At 54.4% G+C, this 23,121-nt stretch overlaps 1 protein-coding gene across 5 annotated transcripts; it reads left to right on the top strand.

Annotated features, from left to right (window-relative positions):
* The first annotated feature begins 5,045 nt into the window (after nt 1-5,045).
* On the top strand, nt 5,046-18,503 carry TGIF2 (TGFB induced factor homeobox 2). 5 transcript variants are annotated; one of them, XM_075012008.1, is made up of 3 exons: nt 5,046-5,411; nt 7,846-8,084; nt 15,195-18,503. In XM_075012008.1, the coding sequence occupies exons 1-3, from the start codon at nt 5,171-5,173 to the stop codon at nt 15,792-15,794; spliced, it is 1,080 nt and encodes a 359-aa protein (XP_074868109.1). In that variant the 5' UTR covers nt 5,046-5,170; the 3' UTR covers nt 15,795-18,503. The 5 variants fall into 5 exon arrangements, with proteins under 5 accessions (XP_074868109.1, XP_074868111.1, XP_074868112.1 ...); XM_075012010.1 differs by lacking the exon at nt 5,046-5,411 and adding an exon at nt 5,419-5,560; XM_075012011.1 differs by lacking the exon at nt 5,046-5,411 and adding an exon at nt 5,673-5,800.
* Nucleotides 18,504-23,121: the final 4,618 nt, after the last annotated feature.

Consider the following 23,121-nt stretch of genomic DNA (forward strand, 5'->3'; position numbering starts at 1 on the left):
AAAATTTGCCTGAGGACATAAACCATTTCCTCCAATTTTTGTCCAGGTCTGACTCAATTTAGAAAAGAAAATTGCCTGGGGAGCAGTGGAAAACCAGTATTTGATTAGAACCTAGGCTGTGTCCACTACAAGAGGAGGTTCTGCATGGGGGATTTAGAGCCTTGTCCATATGGTGCAGCCCCCTAGTGGAGGCGCAGTTATACCGGTATAGTAGGTAGTCCGTCGTGTCCGATGATGACATTTTGAGCTTGCCCAGGCTCATCGGTTGTGGACTCACATGTGGCTGAGGAGCCCAAGCTTTGAACGGCCTGGGCGTTCACAGTGGGGGCAAGGGAATTGTCCTGGCTTTGTTGGTGCGGCTGCTGCTGTTGCTTTCTTCCTCTCAGGAGCATCGATGAGGCGTATGCATCACTGCTCTTCAAAGTTGTCATACGCGTGTCGTACGAGAGCACGCCAGCCTGTTCGGTCTTTTGCACGCTGCTCTAACTGATCTGGTTTTAAACCAGTATGAGCAATGTTCATAAACCATTTCCTCCAATTTTTCTCCAGGTCTGGCTCAATTTAGAAAAGAAAATTGCCTGGGGAGCAGAGGAAAACCAGCATTTGAGTGGAACCTAGGCTGTGCCCACTACAAGAGGAGGTTCTAAATCAGAGCCTAGTCCACATGGTGCAGCCCCCTAGTGGGGGTGTAGTTATACCAGTATCAATGAGCTTCTAGCAGTAGAGTTTATTCACAAAAGTACATATATACCGGTAGGGTTGTGTCCACAGTTGCGGCTGGACGACTATAACTGTGGCCGTGTCTGCACTAGGACTGCTTTACTGGCGGGGGTATATCAGTACAGTATACCACAGCACTCCATGAGGCAGATTAGCACCACAGCAGTACAGGCTTAGCAACCCTTCTGGAGCTGTAGCACGGTCCACTAGTGTAAATGCTTTCTACCTTGGCTGAAGGGTGAGCCCATCTCCCCAAGAGACAATAGCGTGGCCCACAGAAAACAGCACAACCACCCCCCACGTGAGATACGAGCTGTACTAGTAACAACACCGCTGCATATTTCAGGCCCTCAGGCGTCTACTGACTTTTTTGTGAGGAGATGCCCTGGCTGGAATCTCTGCCTCACCCTGCCAGTCCTTCCCCATCTCCCAAACCCTCTCTGACTCACAGGGGCTCCACCAGGAGAAGGACTTTTGCTCTTCTCTTGTTCTCCTTCTCCGCACAGCCCTCAGCACCTCCCCCGCACCCAGACAGCAGCACATTGAGGACAATCAGCTCAGTTCACACATCCAGAGGCAGTTAAACTCCAGACTAAGGGCCTTGATCCTGTTCCCACTGCAGCCAGCAGCAAAACCGCCACTGTCCTCAGAAGTGTACAGGGCAGGACTGGCTTTGTGTGTGCTGCTGCCCTGCATAGGCTTTGAATCAGACCTTCACGAACAGTGGCAAATTTACTGCTCATCCACTATTACTCGCTCACTAATGAGCCTGACCCCGCCAGAAGTGGGGCACTACGGATGGAGAGGAGCAACCCTCTGCCCCAAACCAGTGTTTCTCAGTTCTGCTTGGCCACGGAATCCTTTTCAACTCGAAAGAATTTTGCAGAATCCCGAGTAACTGTCTTATATATGGAGCTGAACAAGTAGACCACAGAGAAGCAAGGATAATAATAAATGCTAGACAAGGTCATGAGATCAACATCTAGTTTAATTGCACGTATTTAAAAACAAAAATCACATTTAATGTGTACAAAAAATAAAGCTAAAAAACTAATATGCATTGTGCTGGCAGGTTTCAATGCGGAGTGATTTTTCTTCTTCTCTTGGCAAATTCTTTTTGTATCTGGTTTAATACTGGAAAGTTGGATTCACATATCTGGTGCGGTATTCAGTCGATTTCTGTATTTAGTTTTTGTTGCTGCATCATTCGAGAACCCAGTTTTGCACAAGAATGCGCTGGCGAAAGGTAACAACTGATGAATTGCATGTCTGGATAAAGCTGCATATTCTTAACATAAGGCTCCCCAAAATGATGCATGCTCCCTGCGAGCGAGTACAGGGATTTATGATGGTATGTAAAAGGTGATCACACCACTGACTGGCTGCACACACAGCACTGAGTAATGACGTCATCGACCGCACTCTGGCTAAGCTGGCACTACCCAGGGGCACTGATCGTGGCAAACACAAATGCAAATTGTTTTTAATAAAATTCATAAATGCTTAAATATGAATTATTATGTTTTAAAAATAACACAAGGTTATTGTCATGGATTTTTCTCCTGGAACCTTTACAGGGTTCCGCAGAACACCATTTGGGACAACTTCCCCTAAACCAATACTCAGCTGTTGAACTGCTACTGAGGTCAGCCCCCTCCATCTAAACTCAGCTCGAAACTGCTGGCCCACGGGCTGGTTCCCTTGTGCTGAGGTGCAGGAAGGCAGCAAATGATGATGTAACAAACCTCCTGAACATCCGTTGTCACTCTACTGGCCACTGGGCACTGAGTACAACAGCAGGGGCACAATCCATTCCCAGGCCTCTTGCACCAAAGAGCATGAGCAATTTATGACCAGAGCCTCACAGATACATAGGCACAGTGGGAGTTAGGCCCATGACTCAAAGACCTGGGCCCTAAGCCAAAGGAGAACTTCAGCTTGCACAGCAGAACAGCATCATGCACAGATGGTCTTGCATCTTGGTCGATGAGATTATGACCAGCCATGTCTGCACACCTGTACCATAGCTGTCAAACGCCAGCTCTTCCTTTGGGCTGCTCTGCACTGGGAAGATCCATTCACTGGCAGAGCTATGAATCTCAGTGATGGGACAATCCACACCCCAGCAAGAGGTAGTTAAACCAGCCTAACACTGGTGCAGGCAGTATTTCAGTCTATACCCTGGGGAGATGCACTAACTACACCAGCTGGAGAACTCTTCCCATTATTATAGTGACTGTCTACACTGGCGTGGACAAACTATGGCCCATGGGCAGCCTGGCAGGCTTTTTTATCCAGCTCTTGAGCTCCCACCTTGGAGCAGGACATGGGACTTGCCCTGCTCTGGCGTTCTGGCCAGGGAGCAGGATTGGGAGATTGTCCTGCCTGGTGCTCCAGCTAGGGAGCAGGATCGGCGGTTGCTCTGCTCCGGAACTCTGCATAGGGGGCTTGCCCCACTGTGGCCAGGGAGCAGGATAGGGGGTGTGCCCCTTTCCACCTACCTAGCACTCCCCATTCCCTGACTCACAATTCTGCCATCCTCCAGCAAACGCACAGCCACACTCCACAGGCACAACATCACCATGCTGCTTCCAGGTCAGGAGCCCATCCCTCCACGGTAGACCTCCCCACTACATGGTACAGGCCACGCTCGAATGCACATGGTATGGCCTGTGCCCATTTGCCTCCCAGCTGCCTACGGCCCCACACTCAAGAGCTCTGAAACTGCCCAGGGGCTGCACCCAGCCCAGCTAAGCTAGGGTGCATCTGCCTGTGGCAGTGCCTGGAATGGCCACCTGAGCGTCACTGCTGGCAAGGCTCCTAGGAGTCCCTGCCACCACCCAGATAAAGCCCCCTGTGCCACACCCAGAGACCCCTTCCCCCCTTGGTTACATCCCTTATCGACTCCTCCCCTGCCTTCCACCATACCCATCAGTCCTCCTGCCTCACTGCGCCTCATTGCACAACAGCTATACATACCTGTGACCCTCAGGCCAAAGAGTTTGCCCACCCCTGGTCTACACCAAGGTGTTCCAAGCAACATAGGTACAGCACTGTAGCTCAGCTGCTGTAGCGTTTTAGGAGTAGACACACAGCCTTAATTTGATTGCTGCTGCAAGGCGCACAGCAAACCATGCAGTGGTCTCTTCACCCACAGTGGACCGATATTTATTTGATGAAGCTCCCGAGCGAATTCTCTTCCATTCCTCCGGGGCCTTGACAATCTTTTAAAAATATTGCAGTAAACACACTCGTCATTTACCCCAGTAACAAATCCAATCATCCCGGGGCAGCTTAGATAGAGTGAATCAGACTCCCCCACCCACATGCCATTCACACTGGAGAACAACCTGGACATTCACCAGAAGGTTGTCACGGACCTCAGGTAAACCTGAGTCCCAAGGTCTCACCTCCACATTCCATTTCATAAGAATGGCCACACTGGCCCAGACCAAAGGTCCATCTAGCCCAGCATCCTGACTTCTGAGAGAGGCCAATGCCTGGTGTCCCAGAGGGAGTGAACCCTGTCAAACATCCACGGTTAACAAGGACCTACTCTTGACTCATTACAAAACGAAATTCCCTCCCCACTCCAGCTGTGCTTGTGACTCCCTGCCACTGACTTTTTTTTTAAACCCTCCAATTTTAACGCAACCCAGTGATGCCCACAAAAGATTCTGATTTTTCCATGTGAATAAATAAAAAGTGACACAGCTCACCCAAATGGCAGGTTTTTACTATTCAAAGAAAGGAATAAGCTCTATTTTTATATTTTACTCAACTTTTTGTCAAGATTCTCTCCCTGCATTTGTTGCTGAGGAGACAGGCCAGGGTCCTGACACAAGACATAGGGCTGCTCCACCCAGCCCGTCTGGGGTACCATGGATTGCCTTGCAGGATTGAGGACGTAAAGGCCTAGAGATGACGAAAGCTGCTGGATGTGATTTTGCTGCTCTCAGCATCTCCTGCGTTAAATGTCTGGGTGCAGCAAACACTTGTGTGCATACGCTTCCGATCAGGCGCACGGACCATGGTATTGACGTTCGTGGGACACCTGTGGGGCCTAAAAGAAAGCATGTGCGTTGGTGACTTGGGGCCTAAAGGCAAGGGTAACCTGCCAACAGGTAAGAGACAGGAGGAAACTCAGGGCATGAAATGTTCTCCATGACACCCAGCCTCAAAATCTGCCTCCATTTGCACAAACGAAGCCCCAAACCCAGGGGGGTGGCTAATAGTGTAACCCAGCCAGCTAGTGCCAAGGGGGGAGCAAAGTGGAGCCGCTCCGGACTCACAGGAGCCAGCGAGCAACCAGCTACTCACACTGCTGCTTTGCAGGAGCTCGGCAACACCCGGTGGCCTGGCCTGGCCTGGCCCGGCCCGGAGGCTGCAGCCCCACGAGTGAGGTGAGGTTCCCTCTGACAGGCTGGAGGCTGCAACTCGCCCTCTACCCATGTGTGTCTCGAGAGGGCGGGCAGAAGAGTCTCCGCGGCGCACCACCGCCCTTCCCCCCGCTCCCCCGCATTTCAGGGCTCCGGGAGCGGAGGTAGGGGAGCCCGGGCGGCTGCGCTTGACCCGCCTGGCCCCGAGCGGGGCGCCCCAGCGCGCGGAGTGGAAGCAGCCCCCGGGGAAGGGGGATCTGACGTCAGGCCCCAGAGGTGGTTTCCAGCCGGAGCTGTCAGGCGGCGGCTCAGGTATTGGTGCCCCAGCCCCGGCCCCCTCCCCGGGCGCAGGCGGCACAAAGGGCCGGGAAGGGGGAACTCTCCTCCCCGAGCCGGTGTGCTGGGAGCTGGGGCGAGCCCGGGAGCGGAGCCGGCCAGGGAGATGGAACCCGGGCGGAAAAGTGAGTCTGGGAAGTTGGGGGCGCGGCGCGTCTGCGGGCCAGCTTTGTGCTGCCGGAGCGTGGCTCGGTTGTCGGGCTCCCCCGGGCCGGGCCGGGCCGGGCTGGCGGAGGGGGTTCGGCAGCGCCCACTCCCCAGCCGCCGGGTTTGCAGGAGGCCGCCCAGCCGTGCAGGATACTCCGCATCGCCCTGCGAAGAAACGGCGCTGGGGCGAGGAGGGCAAATACCTTCAAAGCGCTGGAGTATGGAGCGGGGCGGGCGGCGGGGGGCTCTTTTGTTTGATCGCATTTCTGGCCACATTGCGGCGTGGGGGGGGCGCAAACCTGCCCCCCGCCTCTCGCTGCCGCGCTCCCCCCCCCCGGGAATGACCCTCTTCCCCCCGGGACCCCCCCCCCCCGGGGGATCATTTCCTCTGTGCTGATTTCCACCCGCTCCGGCTCTCCCAGTCTCTGCGCCCCCCCCGCCCCCCCCGGTCCGAGCTGAGTAACCCGCGTGCGTGGGGGAGTTGTTTGCTGAGGAGTGAGGTGACAGCTGGGGGGGGGGCCGGAGCGGGGGGGAAGTTAGGCGGGGTGGTGGGGGGGGACCGCGCAAGTTCCTGTTTCTTTTGGAACAAAGAGAACTCTGTCTCGGCATCTGTCACTCCGGGGAAGAGACAGAAACTTTCTCCGGGCGCCTCCGCCTCGCCCTCCGAGCTCGCGCCGCTCCGGGCCGGGGGGCTTTGGTGTGTGTGTGGGGGGCGGGCTGGGAATCTCCTTTTTTCCACCCCGGGAGGGGTGCAGCTGGCCCCGCCGGAGCCCCTCCGCATGCCATGGACGGGCCGAGGAGAAAGAGGAGGCGGTCTGGGGGTAAGATTGCAGATGCAACAGGCAGAAAACATGGAGTCCCGGTTTGTTGTGCCTGAGAGAGGCAGGGATTTAAAGAAAGGGGGAAAGTGCAACGGCCCCCCCCCACCGGCCGGGCTCCAGGCCGCCACTTTGCAAACTCCCCCAGCCGGAGCGGGGGGGAGGGTCGTTTACAAGCTCGGGTTTGGGGGCGCAGGGGGGTGTCGCCTTGACCGCTTTGTGTCCCCCAGCGAGAGGGGGACCTCGCCGGGGACCCACACGCGATATCTCCTTTCTGCGCCTCTCTCCCGAGTCCAGGCGGAGCTGGGGGGAGGCGGGGGGGGGGTGAGCGCCCCCCCCCACCCCCGCGAGCTGCCTTTGTGCTCCGCTGGCCGGAGAGGGGCCGTTGCACTTTTAGGACCCGGGGCGGGTGGGGAGACCTTGGAGCAAAGCGGCGTCTTTTAAATTTGCTGTCCCCCCCCACCGGGTCGGCTCCTCCGCGAGCCGGGGGGGCTCGCATCTCAATGGCCCCGGCGCTGCTTTGTGCCTGGGAGCAGAGCCGCCCCCTGCCGCATGGCCGAGGAGGGGAAGGGACCCAGGAGCCAACCGGGGGCGAGCTGGAATTCCGCCCGTCCAGCGGGGGGTGGGGCTGGGGCTGTATCAATTAATGAAGAGGGCTGCAGCTGCGTGGGGGAGGGGCCGGGAGCCGCCGCAAATGATTTGGAGACTTTTTGTTGTCGCCCAAGTGTTTCCCGAAGTGGCTCGGAGCGTTCCCGTGTAAACGCTCTGCGGGGCGCGCAGCCGGCCAGGCCCCGGGCAAGGTAGGCAGAGGGGTTTGGATTTATACCCCGAGGCTGCCCACGGAGGATCTGCGAGATCAAAGGGTTTTTCTTACCAGGGCTGTCACCACCGGCTGGCAGGAGTAGGGGGGCCTCCCTTGGAGTCTCAGTGCGCCGGTGGCCAGAGCTGGGCTCTGAGCCTGCGGAAGTTCTCCCCGTGCTTAGCTCCACATGTGGGATTTTCCCCGGTGTTAGGCCCTTGCTTAGCGTGATGCTCCTGGAATCTGCCCGATCGGGGCCCTGGGGGGCTAAAGGAAGTCCTGTCAGTCACTGCAGTGTTGCTCGGAGGCACAGAGCTCCCTGCAGCTTCGGTGTGTTTTACACAAAGGGGTTCGATGATAAACACGCACTGGTGACCCGCAAGGCGGTGGACGAAAAGGCCGTAAATCTGGGAGGAGGGCAGGCGCTGGAGGTGCCGGGCATTTGCCTCAGTGTTTGGGGTCTGCTCGGGACTAGGGTGAGAGCGATGCTTTCACGGCGCTATGTGAGTGAGCGGCTCTTGGGGTCAGGATTCTGGCCCAAGCAGCCCCTTGGCTGAGCCCCGTGGGTTAATTTATCCCCTTTGCATCAGGCCGATCACCAGATGGAATGCAGCGTAACCTGTAGGCTGTCTTGTCACTCCGCTAGGCTTTAACCAGGAGCAGCCTGCAGGCGGCTCCATCATGTCAGACAGCGACCTGGGAGAAGATGATGGGACCGCCTCTCTGGAACTGTTGCAGTCAAACAAGAGGAAAAGAAGGGGGAACCTCCCAAAGGAATCGGTGAAGATCCTCCGAGACTGGCTGTATGAGCATAGGTTCAATGCATACCCGTCTGAGCAGGAGAAACTCAGTCTGTCTGGACAGACCAGCCTCTCTGTGCTGCAGGTGAGAACAAGGCTTCCCTCGAGGTTTTCTATCCCCCCAGAGGATGTATTTTTGTGACTGGGTGCGGGGGGGGAGGGCACACGGGGGTGGAACCTGGCCCTGCCTAATACTTGGCAGAAAACAGTGTTGTACTTGCATTGTGCAAAGGAGAGCGCGTGTGAAGATCCCCAAGAGTGTTACGGGCTGTAATCTACAGCACCTTTGCTCCTGGGAGACCTCCCAGTGCTTCGTAAAACAGCCCCGTTCTGTAGAACCGTGAGGGGGATTGGCTGTAGCTGCTACTCTTACAGAAATTGCCTTGGGATTTTTACTCCTGTGCGTTGCCAGGTCTTTGGAGGTGGAACTGTCGGACTGTTGCTCGTAATGCATGCTCAGTTAAAGGGCACGTGCTGCCCCCTGTATTGCTGTCAAGTAGTGCCTTTGAAAAACTGGTGGATTTGCCAGTGGCGAAATGTGATTAGACCTCAGTTGTCATTGAAATGTTGTTGTGCAGTGACACCCACTCGCACCTGGTCTGAATGTGAACCCACGCCATTGGAAGAGGGTGCAGCACAGCTGTGGGACGCATGCTGCTTCAGAGGCTGTTTCATCTGTCTGAACGAGTGTGAGGGTTTCCCTCCAGTCCAGTCTGGGGAAGCTGGCATGGGGAACAGCAACCTCCCAGAGCAAATTTTCCATCCGTCTGTGCGTGGCTGGAAGATTACAGTGCCCCTTTTTGAATGGGCTGTGCCATAGTGGCTCATCCCTTGCTCACCCCTGCAGGGTCACTGTGGCGTGACCACATGAGGACCTCTGAAGGCCAAGAGCAAGTGCATGATGGGGCTCTGAGGCATTAATACGCGTTCAGCAATCAGACTCCAGGGCGCAATTCATTGTGGGGTGCAGTTCGAGTGCCCCCCGTTCCATGCCTCCATGTGTGATGGTAGGCAGTTGAGGTCAGCTGAGGCATCCTGGCTGCCAGCTCAGAGATTTAGGGTTGGAGGCCCTCACCCAGGATCCTCTAGCCCTAAAGCTCGTTGCTGGGTGACATCTAGCAGCTTCAGGGCTGACCTGTCACTAGGCAGCTGTTTCCCTCCTTTCCTTGCTGTGGAAGTCCAGCTGTGGCCTATCCCAGCATCACAACTGTGCTCTGGACTGTGGTGCTGTGAGAGTTCCCCCTTCGTGACCACTGGAAGGCTCGATTTTATGTGTGGTGTTTGTCGTGTGGCGAACCATAGCCCTGCCAGCCAGCGGCAGGCGTTCCGCAGCTGAACTTGATCAGTGGTAGGTTGTAAATGTGCCCCTGCAAACCCAGACTGCCTAAAGATGTCCAGACAGCACCTGAGTCAGCCGGGGCTGTGTGGTGAGGGGCTACGGGAGGGTCAGGCTGTGTTGGAGCAGAGGCTGAGCTGGCTGCAGCTCCTGTACGCCAGGTGCTGCACCATGGAAAGTGTTCCGGTCACGTTCAAGCTCAGCAGGAGTGACACTGTCCACCAAAGCGTCAGTAACCTCCCAGTCCAATCACTTCAGGCTTCCTCTCTGCAGCTGAGTGGCCAGCCCCCTTGCAACCCAACCACCCAGCCCTGTCTGCTGGGGGCTCTACTCTGTGTGTTCTTTGGAGCTCTGTATATGTTTGGGGTGAGTGCTGGGCCATCCGTATCTGTGCATGTGTGCTACAGAGCAGCACAAGGACTTGCTTTTTTTTCAGCCACTCTCCAATCTTAATTCCAAAGCATTTCAAAAATAGAGCCTCGTGTTGGTATTCCGTCACCTCCTGCTGAATGCAGCCCCCTCTGAGGTGGAACGTGGCTCCTGTCGAGCAGAGGAGAGCAATGCTGCACAAAGGTGTAGGACAGAGAAAAGAAACAGACGGATGGTGGTGGAGTTTGATTCCTTTGAACGGGGCTGGAGTGTAAGTCCCCCAGCAGGAATCTGGCCTTCAAAAATTTCTAGTGGAAAAACTGTGTGGATCCTTAGTGACAGCAAGTGATGACTAACCTCGGTTTGTGGATAACATTGGAAAGGTGACCTCTCCAGACACGCATGGCATGGCTCTCTGGAGCCAATGTGCCAGGACTGGCTTAGGGAAAGTGTCACCAACCATATCGCCCCTCCCACCCCACTCTTGTCCTGCTCGAGTGTCTAACTAACCCTGCTAGAGTGGGACAGCAGAAGCCAAGAGTCGCCAGTTATGATCTGTCTTCCGCTGTCCCTGTAACGACTCCACTAATGTTGTTTGTCTTTTGTCTCTCTCTTGCAACTTGCTGGAGAACTGAACCTAGAAGTTCAAGGCCTTCAAGCCTTGAAGGTGATTGAGGCCAGACTTTTCCGATAAGCCAGAGGCCGGTTATCACCCGATTTCAGGGCACAGTCACATGACCGGAGGTCCGAACTGTACATATAGGTTGGCAAAGTGACCTGCAGCTTCTGTAGGTGGTTGGACAATCTGACCACGTGTATTGTTCCATTTGACTGACCCCTAGCAGCAGGGCAGACATGCATTCAGCATATGGCAGTAAACATGTCTTCCCGGTCATTCTGGGAACCCTGGAGCTGCTTGAGTGATGCTACAGAGAGCGTGGAGCTGGCTCAGGGTGCTTGGGCCAGTGGGTGGTGCGGACTAAGCTTATACGTTTGGGATGTAGGAATAATAGTAATACAAAGGGTATCAGAGTGCGTAAGTGCCCTATAGCAGAATTTCATGTACTAACAAGTTGTTACTCCCATCCCACCCTACCCCCATGGATCCGTTGCACGGGCCGGGGTGCACATCAGTGTGATGGCAGTGACTCAAGCGGGGGGATCTGAGCGAGCCTTTCTCATTGCAGTCCCAGAGAAAACAAACTACAGTCTTTCCCCCGCCTTACAAGGGTAATTCGTTCCTGAAAAACTCCTCTCAGGGCCAATTCTTGTAAGCTGAAAATGTAATTACCATTCATTTCAATGGGAAAAAATTTTATGTGTTCCTGAGCCCCAAAATTTACATCCATTTATGCAAGTGGCAGGGGCGGGGCCAGGATGGGCTGCGCGCCCAGCAGCCACGTCTCGCAGGAGTGCCTGGGAGCCTGCAGCTGCCAGCTAGGCCAGGGCGTACCGCTGCTGCAGCACCGAGGTGGAGACCCAGACCGGCCACAGGTAAAGGCTGGGCCGGGGGCTCTGGGAAACCGCTGCTGGGATGCAGCTGTGGGCAGCCGTTGCCTGGAGCTGCGGCTTTTCTGCTGCTGCAGGGCATCCGCGTCCTGCAGAGGCGCACGAAATACAAATCGGTCTATGTAAATTCGAGGAAATGCCTCATAAGATGAAGTTGAGGTTTTGAATCAAACTCCTTGTAAATTTGAATTCTCTTAACCCGAACGGGCGTACCTCGGGGTAGGACTGTGTCCCGGGGCCAGAACGCTCTCTGTTGGTGGCATTGGTGGTTCACACTTTGACATTTCCATTTGAACTGCTATCAGTTGCCCAGGCTCTTAGTCTCTTAAAAATCAGGTTTAAGTACCAGCCACCACCCAGTCTGGTGATTGTGATTATATGTTTCTGTCCACCATCCCTCAGAGGGAGGGGGAGAGGCTGGTAGACAGGAGGCTGAGAGCAGCAATGCTGTCTCCAGGGAAACCAGGAAGCCATGTATCTCTTAACTTTTGGCAAAGTAGATAAGACCGTTGAGCCTGATCCCAGGAAACCTGCAGATTCAACAAAAGCTTTGTTGACTGTGAGTTGCAATTGGCTTAACGCCCCCACTGGCTCCTTCCTTACTCAGCCCCCGTACAAACAAAATATGGAGGAGCCCAACGGGCCTACTCTGTAGGAGTGCAGATGCGGAGGCCCCCCACCCCATCCATAATGGGGCCTGATGCTGATAGGTGCTGAGTACCTTTAGTGGGAGCTGTTGCTTTCGGCTCTTTTCAGGTCAGTTATGTGAAAGGCTGAAATCATCAGTGATTGCTGAGCTCTGTGTGCTGTAAAGGTTAACTTAAAAATAAGCTTGGGGGTTTCCTTTAAAGGGGAGCAGGACAGTTAAGGTTGGGTCCTGCCTTAGCTGGTTAGTTATGAAGCCTACTGCTGGGTACTAATGCTAATTTGAAGGCACTTTGTTGTGAATCCAGGCACAGCCTTGTGCTAATGTCTAACACGCAGGGTGCAGCTGACTAGAAACAACATAACTGCTCTGTAATTACCTCGTTAAGGGGCCAGCTCCTCAGCTGCTGTGACTGGGCAGAACCCCAGTCCGTTCAGAAGACTGGAGTAGATTTTCATCAGCTGAGGATCTGGCCCTAATTTGTTACCGGCAGTTATCCTGGTAAAGCCGAGATAGAACTTCCTTCCAGTTACATTCTCTACACTGAGTGACATAAATCAATGAAAGCAAATGACAAGAGTGGTACAAAGTCAATAGTATTTTAAAATTTTTTTTTTGTTTTTTTTGTTTTGTTTTTCCTGTTAAATAGTCTACATCATTACTTCATGCTCTTTAAGAAAGGTGGGTGTTAAATGCTGGGTCCCAGTCCTGCTAGTGTTGAAATGCAGTGACAAATCTGACATGAGTGGGAGCATGGGAGAGGCACCACTGGGCCTATAGTTTTTCTGATGGTGCCTCTTCAAGAAAATCAAACCAGGCTCTAGACGCGTTCTGTCTGATCCTCGAAGCCTTCCATGTATAGAACTTCCGAGAGAGCTCTCATGCAGCTTCCAAGCTTAGGGTCTGTATGGCATGAAACAGTGACTTTTGTAAGGGTGTCAGAGCAAAACTATTGTCTGAAAGTCGAAAAAAAAGTTTCAGAGATCATAATAGTCATCCAAGTTGCAGTAACTCATCTGTCCTCAGGGGGAATATTTCACACAGCTGTTGATAGGGAGATCAATTTGTGTGATTCACACTCTTAATTGCTTTCTATGGGGAACACAGGGATTTTTATTTAGCTTTTTGTTTTAGATCTTGATATCCATTACAGAGCAAATTAAATAAATGGCAGCTGCATTTCCAAGGGGCTCACCTGCAGAGCCATGCTCAGTTAGTGCACAGATATTTGAAGGCTCCTTTGAGAGTCTGACCATAATTTTGCCAGTTGGCAAATAAATGGCAATTTTGTCAGTACTGCTTTAAGACGCACTGAAGTATTAATGGTATATCGAGTGGAAAGGGCTGTCTTCCCGTGAAGAAAAGGTAACCCAAAATAGCAAACGTTATCTTTACTATGTCGTCTTAGCTGTAGATTCACTATGCATTAACAGCCTCTGTGGTGGTGTGAAATGATTTCAAAATTGTGTGTGTGTGTGTGTGTGTGTGTGTGTGTGTGTGTGTGATGCATGTTTTATTTGTATGGATAATACCAGTTTTAAGAACACTGATCTGTTTAAATCTTTACAACAATGGGAAATACGTTAGGAGAGTGGGGAGAGGATAGACGTTCAGTAGACAATAGACCTTGAGACTGAAACAGTTAAAGCTTTATAACTAAACCCACATCCTATTAGCAGATGAGTCTTGAGTTGCTCCTGCCCTAGCAGTAGTCATGTGGAAGGGTCTCTTCCATGCCTGAGTAAGGCTGACCTGCATCCAAGCATGCAAGAATGTTAAACTAATCCATTCCAAATCCACCCGATGAAGTGGGCTTTCCCACAAAAGCTCATGACCGTGGTCTCTAAGGTGCCACAGGACTGCTGCTGTTTGTTTAGCAAAGACCTTGCATTAGGTGAAGGAAATTTTGTCTCTGGATCAAGGATCTATGGGCCCATTGAGCTCAAGGGAATCTTATAGCAGGAGTTGGCCCTGTACAAATGCTACGTTCTCTACTTCAATGTTTCTTAAACTTTCTGAGACCACAGAACACCAAATGACATTTTTATGCGGAACACCTATGAAAACTTTTTTTTCAAAATTGTTGTCAGACCACAGACAAAACAAAACCCAAGCCACAACATATCCGGCAAAATCAAAATGAAGTAATTCAATCAGTATTGGAGAGGTAGCCAAATTAGTCTGTACCTGCAAAAACAACGAGAAGTCCTGTGACACCTTATAGGTTTATAGGAGCATAAGCTTTCGTGGGCAAAGACCCACTTTGTCAGATGTAATATCATCAGGTATCATAGCAATGAAGAGGTAACACTGTGTAACATTTGCGTTACAAAGTGCAGCTGGTCTTTGGGGCCAAATCAGTTGGACTTCACTGCCCCCCCTTCTGGTTATTCTGAAGAGGGAAACTGGGAAAACTTGCACTCTGATTACTGCCGTGAGTTTGTATCTTTCTCTCCCGTTCCCATCCATCAGCCTGGTTCTCCCGGAACAGTTCCAATGCCCTTGTTTGTACAGGTTTCCTAGTGACAGGGCTTGCTAAGGGCCCACCAGCCTGGATGGCAAGCTCTTGTTGGGTTTTGGAGCAGGGCTGGGCTCAGAGCCGTGTTAGCTGCAGCTCTGCTGAAACAGCATTAGCCAGACTTCAGCTTCGTTGGAGACAAGGCTGCAAGTGTTAGCACCATGTCCTGAGTCACTGATGGGGGTTAATCTGGGGCCCAGCCTGTGTCAAATTTTTGCTCTGAGCCAGAGGGTAACACAGCCCATGGGCAGAGGGCGGGGGGCGGAACCTAAATCCATGCCCATGAGGCAGCAGAGGTACAGCACCCTGGTGCCAGGCGTACTGTGCATGGAGCTGGCTCTGCCCCAGAGCGGGCTATGCTGAATTTTAGCTCCCCTGAGCACCTCTGGAGCTCTGACTGCATTTAGATGTGCCTGGACCAGCAGCAGCTCAAGGGGAAGGGAGGGGGCAGATGGCATGAGCTCAGCCTGTCCTCCCTCAGGGTGGGACAGAGGGGTCAAATGGTGGGCTAGGGAGGCAGCATGTCTGCAGCCGGTGTTGGCTAGACCCCTGTCGTGGCCGAGGCTTTGGCGTTCCTGCTGCGGAGGGCCTGGTGCACCACCCTGCCTCTGCAGAGCATGGGCCTCTCGCCTGAGGGGCTGTGTTGGCTGCAGCGTTCCCTGCACGCTGAGCGCTGGGGCAGCTGCCCAGCCAGTTTGCAGAATGCTCCCCGCCCCCACGGCTGGTGCACCGAGAACCTGCTCGGCACGTGGGTGGAAGAAATGAGAGGGAGCGTAGCTGGGCAGTTGGTCTGACCCAGCTGCGTTTGTCTCCCTAGATTTGTAACTGGTTCATCAACGCCCGCCGGCGGCTCCTCCCCGACATGCTGCGCAAGGACGGCAAGGACCCCAACCAGTTCACCATCTCTCGCCGGGGGGGCAAGACCACCGATGTGGCTCTGCCCCGAGGGGCTGCTGCGGGCTCCGGGATGCTGGTGATGCCTCCAGCGGCTCCCATTCCAGCTGCTCCTGCTGCCGCCCCCAAGGTGCTGTCCATGTCGGTGTGCCCACAGGTGATCTGTCACCCCACGCAGCCACTGGCCGGCAGCCTGACCACAGGGAGCCCCCACGGGGCTGAGTCGGAGAAGCAGCTCCCCTTCCCTCGGATGGAGCCGGACCCTCATCCCAAGCCTCAGCCGAGCACAACGAGCAGCACCATGGCGCTGTTGGCCAGGACGGACGCAGCAAGCCCCACCAACGGACTCTTTAACACCCCGCCCCCCACGCCGCCCGAGCTCTTCAGCGAGGACTTCAGCAGCTTCCAGCTGCTGGTAGAGGTGGCCCTGCAGAAGGCGGCTGAGCTTGAATCGCAGCAGCAGAATGGGCAGCTGCCCCCTTTATGGCACGCAGAGGCCCAGGCTGCCCCGCTCTCCAAGTAACCTGCCCAGTGCTGGTTCCGGCTGGGTCTGCCCACCCTTCCTGTCCTCCAGGGCTCTGTCGGATTGGTCGTTGCAGCTGAGGGGTTGGTTTTGTTTTCCCTTTTTTTTTCTCCTCTCTTGTCTTTCTCAGCAGTGAAGACCTTCTTCCCAGGCCTTCTGCTGAGATGCAGCCTTCTCTCACCAGGAGGGGACGCAGTGAGCCCGGCCACGCTCAGCTCCCCACAGAGCAGCCCTAGTGGACTGTAGCAGCTTCATCTGGGGCGGACAGGTGATCCTTTTCATTGTCACCACGTTCAGAGGCGGTCCAGCATCCCACCCCAGCACGCACACATTTGATTCCACCCTGGATTTTTTACCTCAGGCTGGTGACATCCCCTCTGTTGAGGGGCCCGAAGGAGGTAGACCTGGCTTCTTGGAAGGATCTTATTGGCTGATGTGGAGAGAGGGAGTTTTTTGTAGTTGGCTAACCTCTTCTTACCATGACTCTTCGGCTGCGTAAGACCCTGAGAACCCTGCCGACTCTCCTGCTGACCCTGGGAGGAAAACAAATGACAGACCCAGCAAGTCCCATCTAAAGTGTGTGTGTTTGGGGGGCGGGGGGGGTGAAGAATCCTTCTGGGTTTTTGAACACGCCAGGAGGAGAAGACTTTCCCCTGAACATCTCTGGGCCGCATCTTTGTTTCTGCCTTGTATATATTTTGAGAATGGAAGGTTTAGCCTGGAGTGGCCCTGGGAAGCCTGGAGAAGGGCAAATATCAAACTAACTGGAAACCTTAAATCTGTGGCATTTTTTTTTCTGTTGAAAGAATGTTGTTGCCAGTAAAACCTCTGAGGTGCTCTTCAGCAGCCTGCATGCTGAAAACGTTTCTTGGTTGTGACTCTATTTTTCTTCCTTTTGGTAAATCCTTCCACCGTTTCCCTTTTTTTTTCTTTTACGTTCCTGCTGAAGAGGTGCACCTCTTCTTGTGGAGGGAGAGAGGCGTGCTCCCGTGTCCTGGGAGGCTACCGACCAAGAGCAGAGGAAAGGGCATTTTTAGTAGGGGTTGGGAATGGGCTTGGAAATGAATCTTGACTGTGAAATAACTTGTGCTTCTTGTTTTTTGTGATACCCTCTTTCAGAGAAAAGGGGGAATCTCTGTGGGTATGGACTGCCTGTGTGTTCTGTTGCTCATGTAACCTCTCTAGCCTGCAGAAGGCATTTAGGCATTCCCTGGAAAGCAGCGTCTTGGTTAAGCTAGGGATGTGCTAATCAACTGCCCATGAAACACATGCTCCTTGGCATTTTCAAACCTTTGCTTTCATCCTGCTGAATGTAGTCCCTGCCATGCTGGTGGAGCAATGGTGACCCCTCGTGGCCAACTGGCTTATTGTGCAGAGCAGGATCTCGCGTGCGCTTTGAGCTGGCAAAAACAATCTCGCTGTGGCCACAAGACCAAAAGCAAAACAGCAACAAGAAGTCTGTTTAGCCCTGTGACTAGTTGCAGTTGCCAGTGGGGGTGTAGGGTTAGAATTCTTGGGCCACAAACTGCACGCAAAGCAATCATGAATCCAAACAGCTGTGAGATAAAGGCTGTGCACCTTTCATTATTGACTTGTCACTCTTGGAGGCTGCAGAAATGGGAACAATATGGGGCGAATGAACATCCCCCTGTTTAATATTGCTGTTTTGCGGTAAATGTAAGTTAACTAGTGGTATATACCTACCTATGTATCTATCTTGAGAACACTAATCCTAGGTTGTTAGCCTAATTATTATGTTGCATGAATAGTGATAATAAAATCAGCAGGATACGACTGGCATGTATACCTGATGCTCATGCAGATGGGAACTTGTGGGCAGTGGGGAATGGTGCATTGTGGGATTTGGGGCAGTGAAGGGAAAAGTGAAGGCTTAGCAGGGAAATTTTTCGCCTCTCCCTTTTAAATTCCCTTTTTGCCCTGGGAACGGGGCTGAAAGCAGTGAAACTTGTAGCAGAGGGAGGAAATCCCTTCCTATGTTTCAAAATCTGACCCATGTGACTTCCCGTTGCCGGGCAGTGTGTGAGAGCTGCAGCCCCCGCGCACGGTGGATATAAAATGCTCCTATTCCGCTTTGATTAGCGTCTCACCTACTTGGTGCTGGTACAAAGGCCCACACGTGGTGCAGGGCCGGGGGACTACCCTGACTCTGTCCTGGCAGCTTCCTGTCCCGGGGAGGTAATGTTGTCTGCCTATTTTCAATGCAGTGCAGCTGTCTGGCCTGCATTGACCTAGCAGTTTGCCCTGCAGAGCAGTGTGTTTTGCGGGGAAGAGACAACAATGCTGGATGAGGGTTTTTTTTTTTTTTTATCTCCCAGTCCCATCTGTGTCTGGAGGATGCAAACCTTGCTTTGCTCGCTACCTCCTGGCCATTCTAGAAGGGAAAGGCCCAACTGTTGGCTTCTTGAGGGCGGCAGGGTAGATCCTTCAGCAAGGAGGGAAAATTCATGGGACTGAGCTGAGCAGAAAAGAAGGGGGAGAACCACAAGGCTCCAGTCAGCATGGGCACCACCCAGCTGTGTCCTGTTTACCATCTTGCTGGTAAAGTCCCTCCTGGTTGAGCTTGGATGTCAGTGGAGAGGGAAGCAGCAAGGGGAGAGATGAGCCCTTTGAGTGAAATTTATGGAGCAAAAAACTACTGTAAATAAATTTTGGATTTGTTTTGTCAAATAAAGGTTTGGTTTTTTTTTAAATACACGGTATGCTGTGACTCATGTCTACATTTCTAGCTGCTTATTAACTCCCCTATTTATACATCAGGCCAGGTGATCCGAAGCTGCCTTCTGAACTGTGGTACATGTAACAAGCTGGATTCAGTGTTTAAAATGGGGCTCAGATCTGAAATGGGAGTCTGCACCTGGCCAAGGTCCCATTCTAAATGCCTGGGAGCTGCGAGGCAAGCTGGTTTCTTTCCTGGCTTTGTTGCTGTGATGGGAAAGGGTCTGGCAGGGGTGACTCTGATAGAAACCTGTTGCCTCCATTGCTGAAGCAGGAGCTGGAGTGATCAGCACGATTGTTCTCTTGTGGCTGTGGGCTCTGAGCGCTAAAGCCGGCAGACACCCGCCTCCCTGCACACTCATGGCAGCTGAGGGTCAAGGGTTCTATTGTTTGTCTCTGCTGGGCCCTGAATAGCACATGAAGCTACTTGGGGCCAGGAAGAGGGCTGAGCGGGAGCTGTGATAACATCACTGTCCACCTTCTAGGATGACAGTTGCAAGATGGAGACCCCTGGGGTGCAACCCCAGTGGTCTACCAGGTCCTAGCCCTGGAGCCGAGAGGAGAACCAGGCAGCAGCTGGGGCATGCTGCAGAACTGCCCTTCCCCAGGCTGCTGTGAATAGCTCCAGGCTAGCCTCTTGCCAGAGAACACTGCCCACTAGCCCCAGGAGTGGCAAACAGGACCAGGGCTGCTGCCATCTCAGCCCCCCAGGAATTGGCTCTGAGAGGGCCTGGGGTGTCTCCTCACAGCCCTTGATGGCAGAAATGCAGCACGGCAGCGTCCCACTGAGACAACAGCAGGGCCTGGTGGGCTGGTTTCTCCTTTTCTCTTTTGGGGTGGATGAAGGAGGTTCCCCCTGGCTTACAACTAAGACCCAGGTCAAGGTCACCTGGCCTATAAACACCTCCCACACAGGGAAAAGCTCTGTCTAGACCCTCCGCCTCGGGGCATATAGTGGATGTGCTTGCTGCCTTGTCAGCTGAGCTGCTGCCAATTCAGGTGGTTTCCTTTTTAAGGGTGCTGTGACCCAGACTTCATGCGCATCCACCCTTCTGTCCTGTGCTGAACTAATCGCAGGGTGTAACACCTGGTCCCACACCCACGCCTGGCTGGTGCGCTGCATGGGTCTGTTAGTGGGGGCAGCTCAGGGTTAATGTGACAGAGGCAGCTGCTTCCTGCCGGTGCCTAGAAACCAGCACAGGACTATTTCCTTTCCCTCTTCATCAGCTTCCCCAACTCCAAAAGGGCCTCCTGCAGTGGCGCAGAGGCCCCGTCCCTCTGTCTTGACTCCTTGGGCTTGCCTGTACAGGGACAGTGATGCAGAATTAACCAAAGACGTGACACTGAAGGGGATTGATGAAACCCTGGCGTGCATGTGTTGAGTCAGAATTAATCTAGTCTTAACACAGTTTACCATAAGAATTCTTAAACATTACTACGTTCCTGGAGGTACATGTCTGGGGGATTCCAGGAGACTGGTGGGGGCAGATACAATGCAGGAATTTGGGGGCAGGGTACTACAGAGCGTGGCTGGGGCTGGGGCTGGGGGGCTCTTCCTGCAGGCTTGCTGTCCCCAGGGTCCTCCAGGAACTGTATTTTTTGATATGCTGGATCACACAAAAGGAGGTTACAATGGCAGGAGCTGAGCAAGCCCTGGAGACCTGTGGCAGCAGTACAGATAGGCTGGCATGATGGTGTGAGCGCTGGAAGCTGGCGCAGGGCCAGCACCACTGACAGGCAGGCCACCCGCTGCCTAGGCAGTGACAGGAGAAGGAATTAAGGCAGCATGGCAGGCTGGGACTCTCCTCCCCAGCCCCCGTTGTGTCAGGCTTTTCCTGCCGTTAGCCCCTGTAGCCCGACAGATGTGCTGGCTGGGATGATCTTTCCCGCAGTGGGCGTTCAGAGGCCTACGGCCGTTGCATTCTACCAGCACGGCAGAGCCTGCTGGATGCAGCCCCAGAGCATGGGTTATCCCCTAGCCGGCCTGACACCTACCTCTCAGTTCTTCCCCATCCTGGCTCCTGGCTCAGTGGCTTTTCCCTAAAACACACGTTTGGCTGTATTTCTTGTTGGAAAACTAGAGCCTTGTAGGCAGCATTTGCTGTAAGCTGGGTGCTTGCGTGCCAGCTCAGGAGACATTCTGCTGCTGCCTGGCTGAGTAGCAGAGCGCCCGCCGCTAGTTTCTAGGGGTGGGGCGTTTGTGCGTGCTGCGGTGGGCACAAAAGAATTTATTCCGCATGTGGACCGAAAAGATTAGAGGGAATGTTGCTGGCAGAGCCCTGTGTGGAGGCAGAATTGGACTCTGCAGCCACACCTGGAGCAGCAGACCTGCACCATGGATATCAGTGGCTGCAGATTCCCCCAGGGATAGAAAGTGGGTAGCTGCACATTAGCAGGGTTTGAGATTTAAAAAAAAAAAAAAAAAAAGTATCTGCGCCATAGACACAAAAATGTGCTGTAAAGCTCGACAGCCCCAGCGGCAGGTACCTGCCAATATAAACCGGATAAAGGCAGCGCTGCAGGCAAGGGGAACCTACAGCTCGCAGTGTGCCTTGAGCCAGTCCAGCTGGCTCAGGGCTGCCCCCACGGCCCCCCGCCCCCCCCCCCTTACTGCACCAGTGCAATCTGTGCTGGAGTACCGGGCTGGCTCCCCACTCTGTGTGGTGGTGGTGGTGGAAGTGGGGGGGGGGGGGCGGGGGGAAATCCCCTAGACTCATGGGCCCAATCCAGGCAGACTGTGGGCCACATCCCGCTCACAGGCTCCGCCTGGCCGGGGTGGGGGGGGGGCGTGGGGGGAAGCAGCCCTGGGCACTGGAGGGTCTTGCTCTCTGCAGGCGCTACCTCCCTCTGCTCCCGTTGGCTGAGGGTCCTTAGCCAATGGGAGTGAGCGGGTGGGGGGCCTGCAGAGAACACATTCCCTGCAGTGCCCAGAGCAGCTCAACCTGTGCCCGCTCCTGGAATTGTGCCAGGTAGGTTGCCCACCACCCTCCCCAGCCCACCCTCCTGAACCCTACTACATGCCCAGAGACGGCAGCGCGCGCGCGCACGCACGCACGCACGCACACACACACACACACACACACCCCGCCAGCTCCCCATCAGCGTGCGCCTCCACATGCACCTTCACCTCAGAACCGGGGGGGGCGGGGGGATGGACGCTATTAGCCCCAGGCTCCCACATGAGCTACCCCCACTGAGCAGCTGCGTTTGGGGGGGGGTGCGGGGGGTGGGCTCTTGTTATTCCTGCTGCTCAGGTTGGGGCGCCACAGCTGCAGGGGCTTTTCCTCATGCCTAACATGGGGGCCTGGTGGGTTTCGTGTCCAATTTGTGCAGCCCTCCCCCACCTGATTTTTGTGGGTCAGGCCCCCCCCCCCAAAAAAAAAAAAAAAAAAAAAGTGCCTCACCGCATGCTAGAGACTTGGCTGGAAAAAGCCCCTGAGCCTTGCTAGCAGTGGTGGTGCAGTGTGACGCTCAGCTGCTCCCCATCACGGCACTAATGAGTTGTAAGGTGTGGTTGATGGTATGAGCAGCAGCGGCCGCCTGAGTGGGCTCTGGTTTCCTTTAGGCCACAGCTTGGTTAGCCCAGTAGGCCTGATTGTAGAGCAGGGCTGCGACAGGGAGAACTTGCCTTCACTGCAGCTGCCACCTTTCTGCTGGGCCGTGCGCCAGGCCTGCCAGGATTGTGCATTTCTGCCAGGCTGGACAGAACGGCCCTGCTCAGTTTAGTCAGGTTTCCCCCCAGGGCTGCCTTGACAGCCCCAAGGACCCACGGAGCTGGTGATATACGTGACAGGCAGTCACGCATACATGCTTTGCTCTAGCAACAGCCCAGGTACATGCCTGGCCCAGGAGCCAGCTTGTCGAGGGGGAAGGAACAGCTCCACCAAAGATGCCCAAGAAATGCCTGCGTTGCAGCTACCCGCCCCCCCCCACTGACTAAGGGGCTGGTGGTGGCCCCTTTGCTAAGGCCACAGAATACAGCTCAGAAGGGCCACACCCGGCCTTGGCCGAGGCAAACGTTAAGGCCTTCCTGGCCCCACGCCAGTAGGAGCCTTAAAAACAGAGGCAGGTCAATCACCTCATCTCCCTCCCAGGAGCGGCCCAGCGCCCAGGCCTGCACAGGGGCAGGCAGCGTGGACAGAGACTGGATGCCAAGAGGGCAGGTTAGTGCACACAAATACTTCAGCGTCACTGCTGGTGCCTCGCAAACCCACCTCCTTCTGCTTGGGAGCAAGTGACGGAGGCCCTCGGTCAACCAGTCCGGGCCCAGGGCCCCATGGCTGGGGAACTTAGGCTGTTTTCTGCTATTGGGCTGGATTTTAGGTGCACAGGTGTTGGGCAGGTGACTTGGTGGTGGGGGGAGGCAGTCACCTGAGCCATAAGATGGTTGGGTGGCAGTCACCCCAGGCCCCATGTTTCGGGGGGGGGCGGGGGTAGCCACAGCAGCCGCCTCAACCGTTCTATGGCTGGGAGCACGTTAGCAGCAGGGGCCACCACCCCACAGCAGCCTCATTGCCCTCTCCCAGTCTGTTACTCCCCGCCCCCGCCCCCAGCTCTGCAGCTGCAGGTAGCAGAGCATCCTGGCCCCCAG

This window comes from Carettochelys insculpta, chromosome 17 (genome assembly GCF_033958435.1).
Source record: "Carettochelys insculpta isolate YL-2023 chromosome 17, ASM3395843v1, whole genome shotgun sequence".
NCBI lineage: Eukaryota > Metazoa > Chordata > Testudines > Carettochelyidae > Carettochelys > Carettochelys insculpta.

What these genes read in the sequence shown, in the direction of transcription:
- TGIF2 (XM_075012008.1), top strand. Translation starts at nt 5,171, where the DNA reads ATGTGTGTCTCGAGAGGGCGGGCAGAAGAGTCTCCGCGGCGCACCACC. An exon ending in GCTGTCAGGCGGCGGCTCAG is followed by an intron (nt 5,412 to 7,845) that starts GTATTGGTGCCC and finishes TCACTCCGCTAG; the next exon opens with GCTTTAACCAGGAGCAGCCT. An exon ending in CCAGCCTCTCTGTGCTGCAG is followed by an intron (nt 8,085 to 15,194) that starts GTGAGAACAAGG and finishes TTGTCTCCCTAG; the next exon opens with ATTTGTAACTGGTTCATCAA.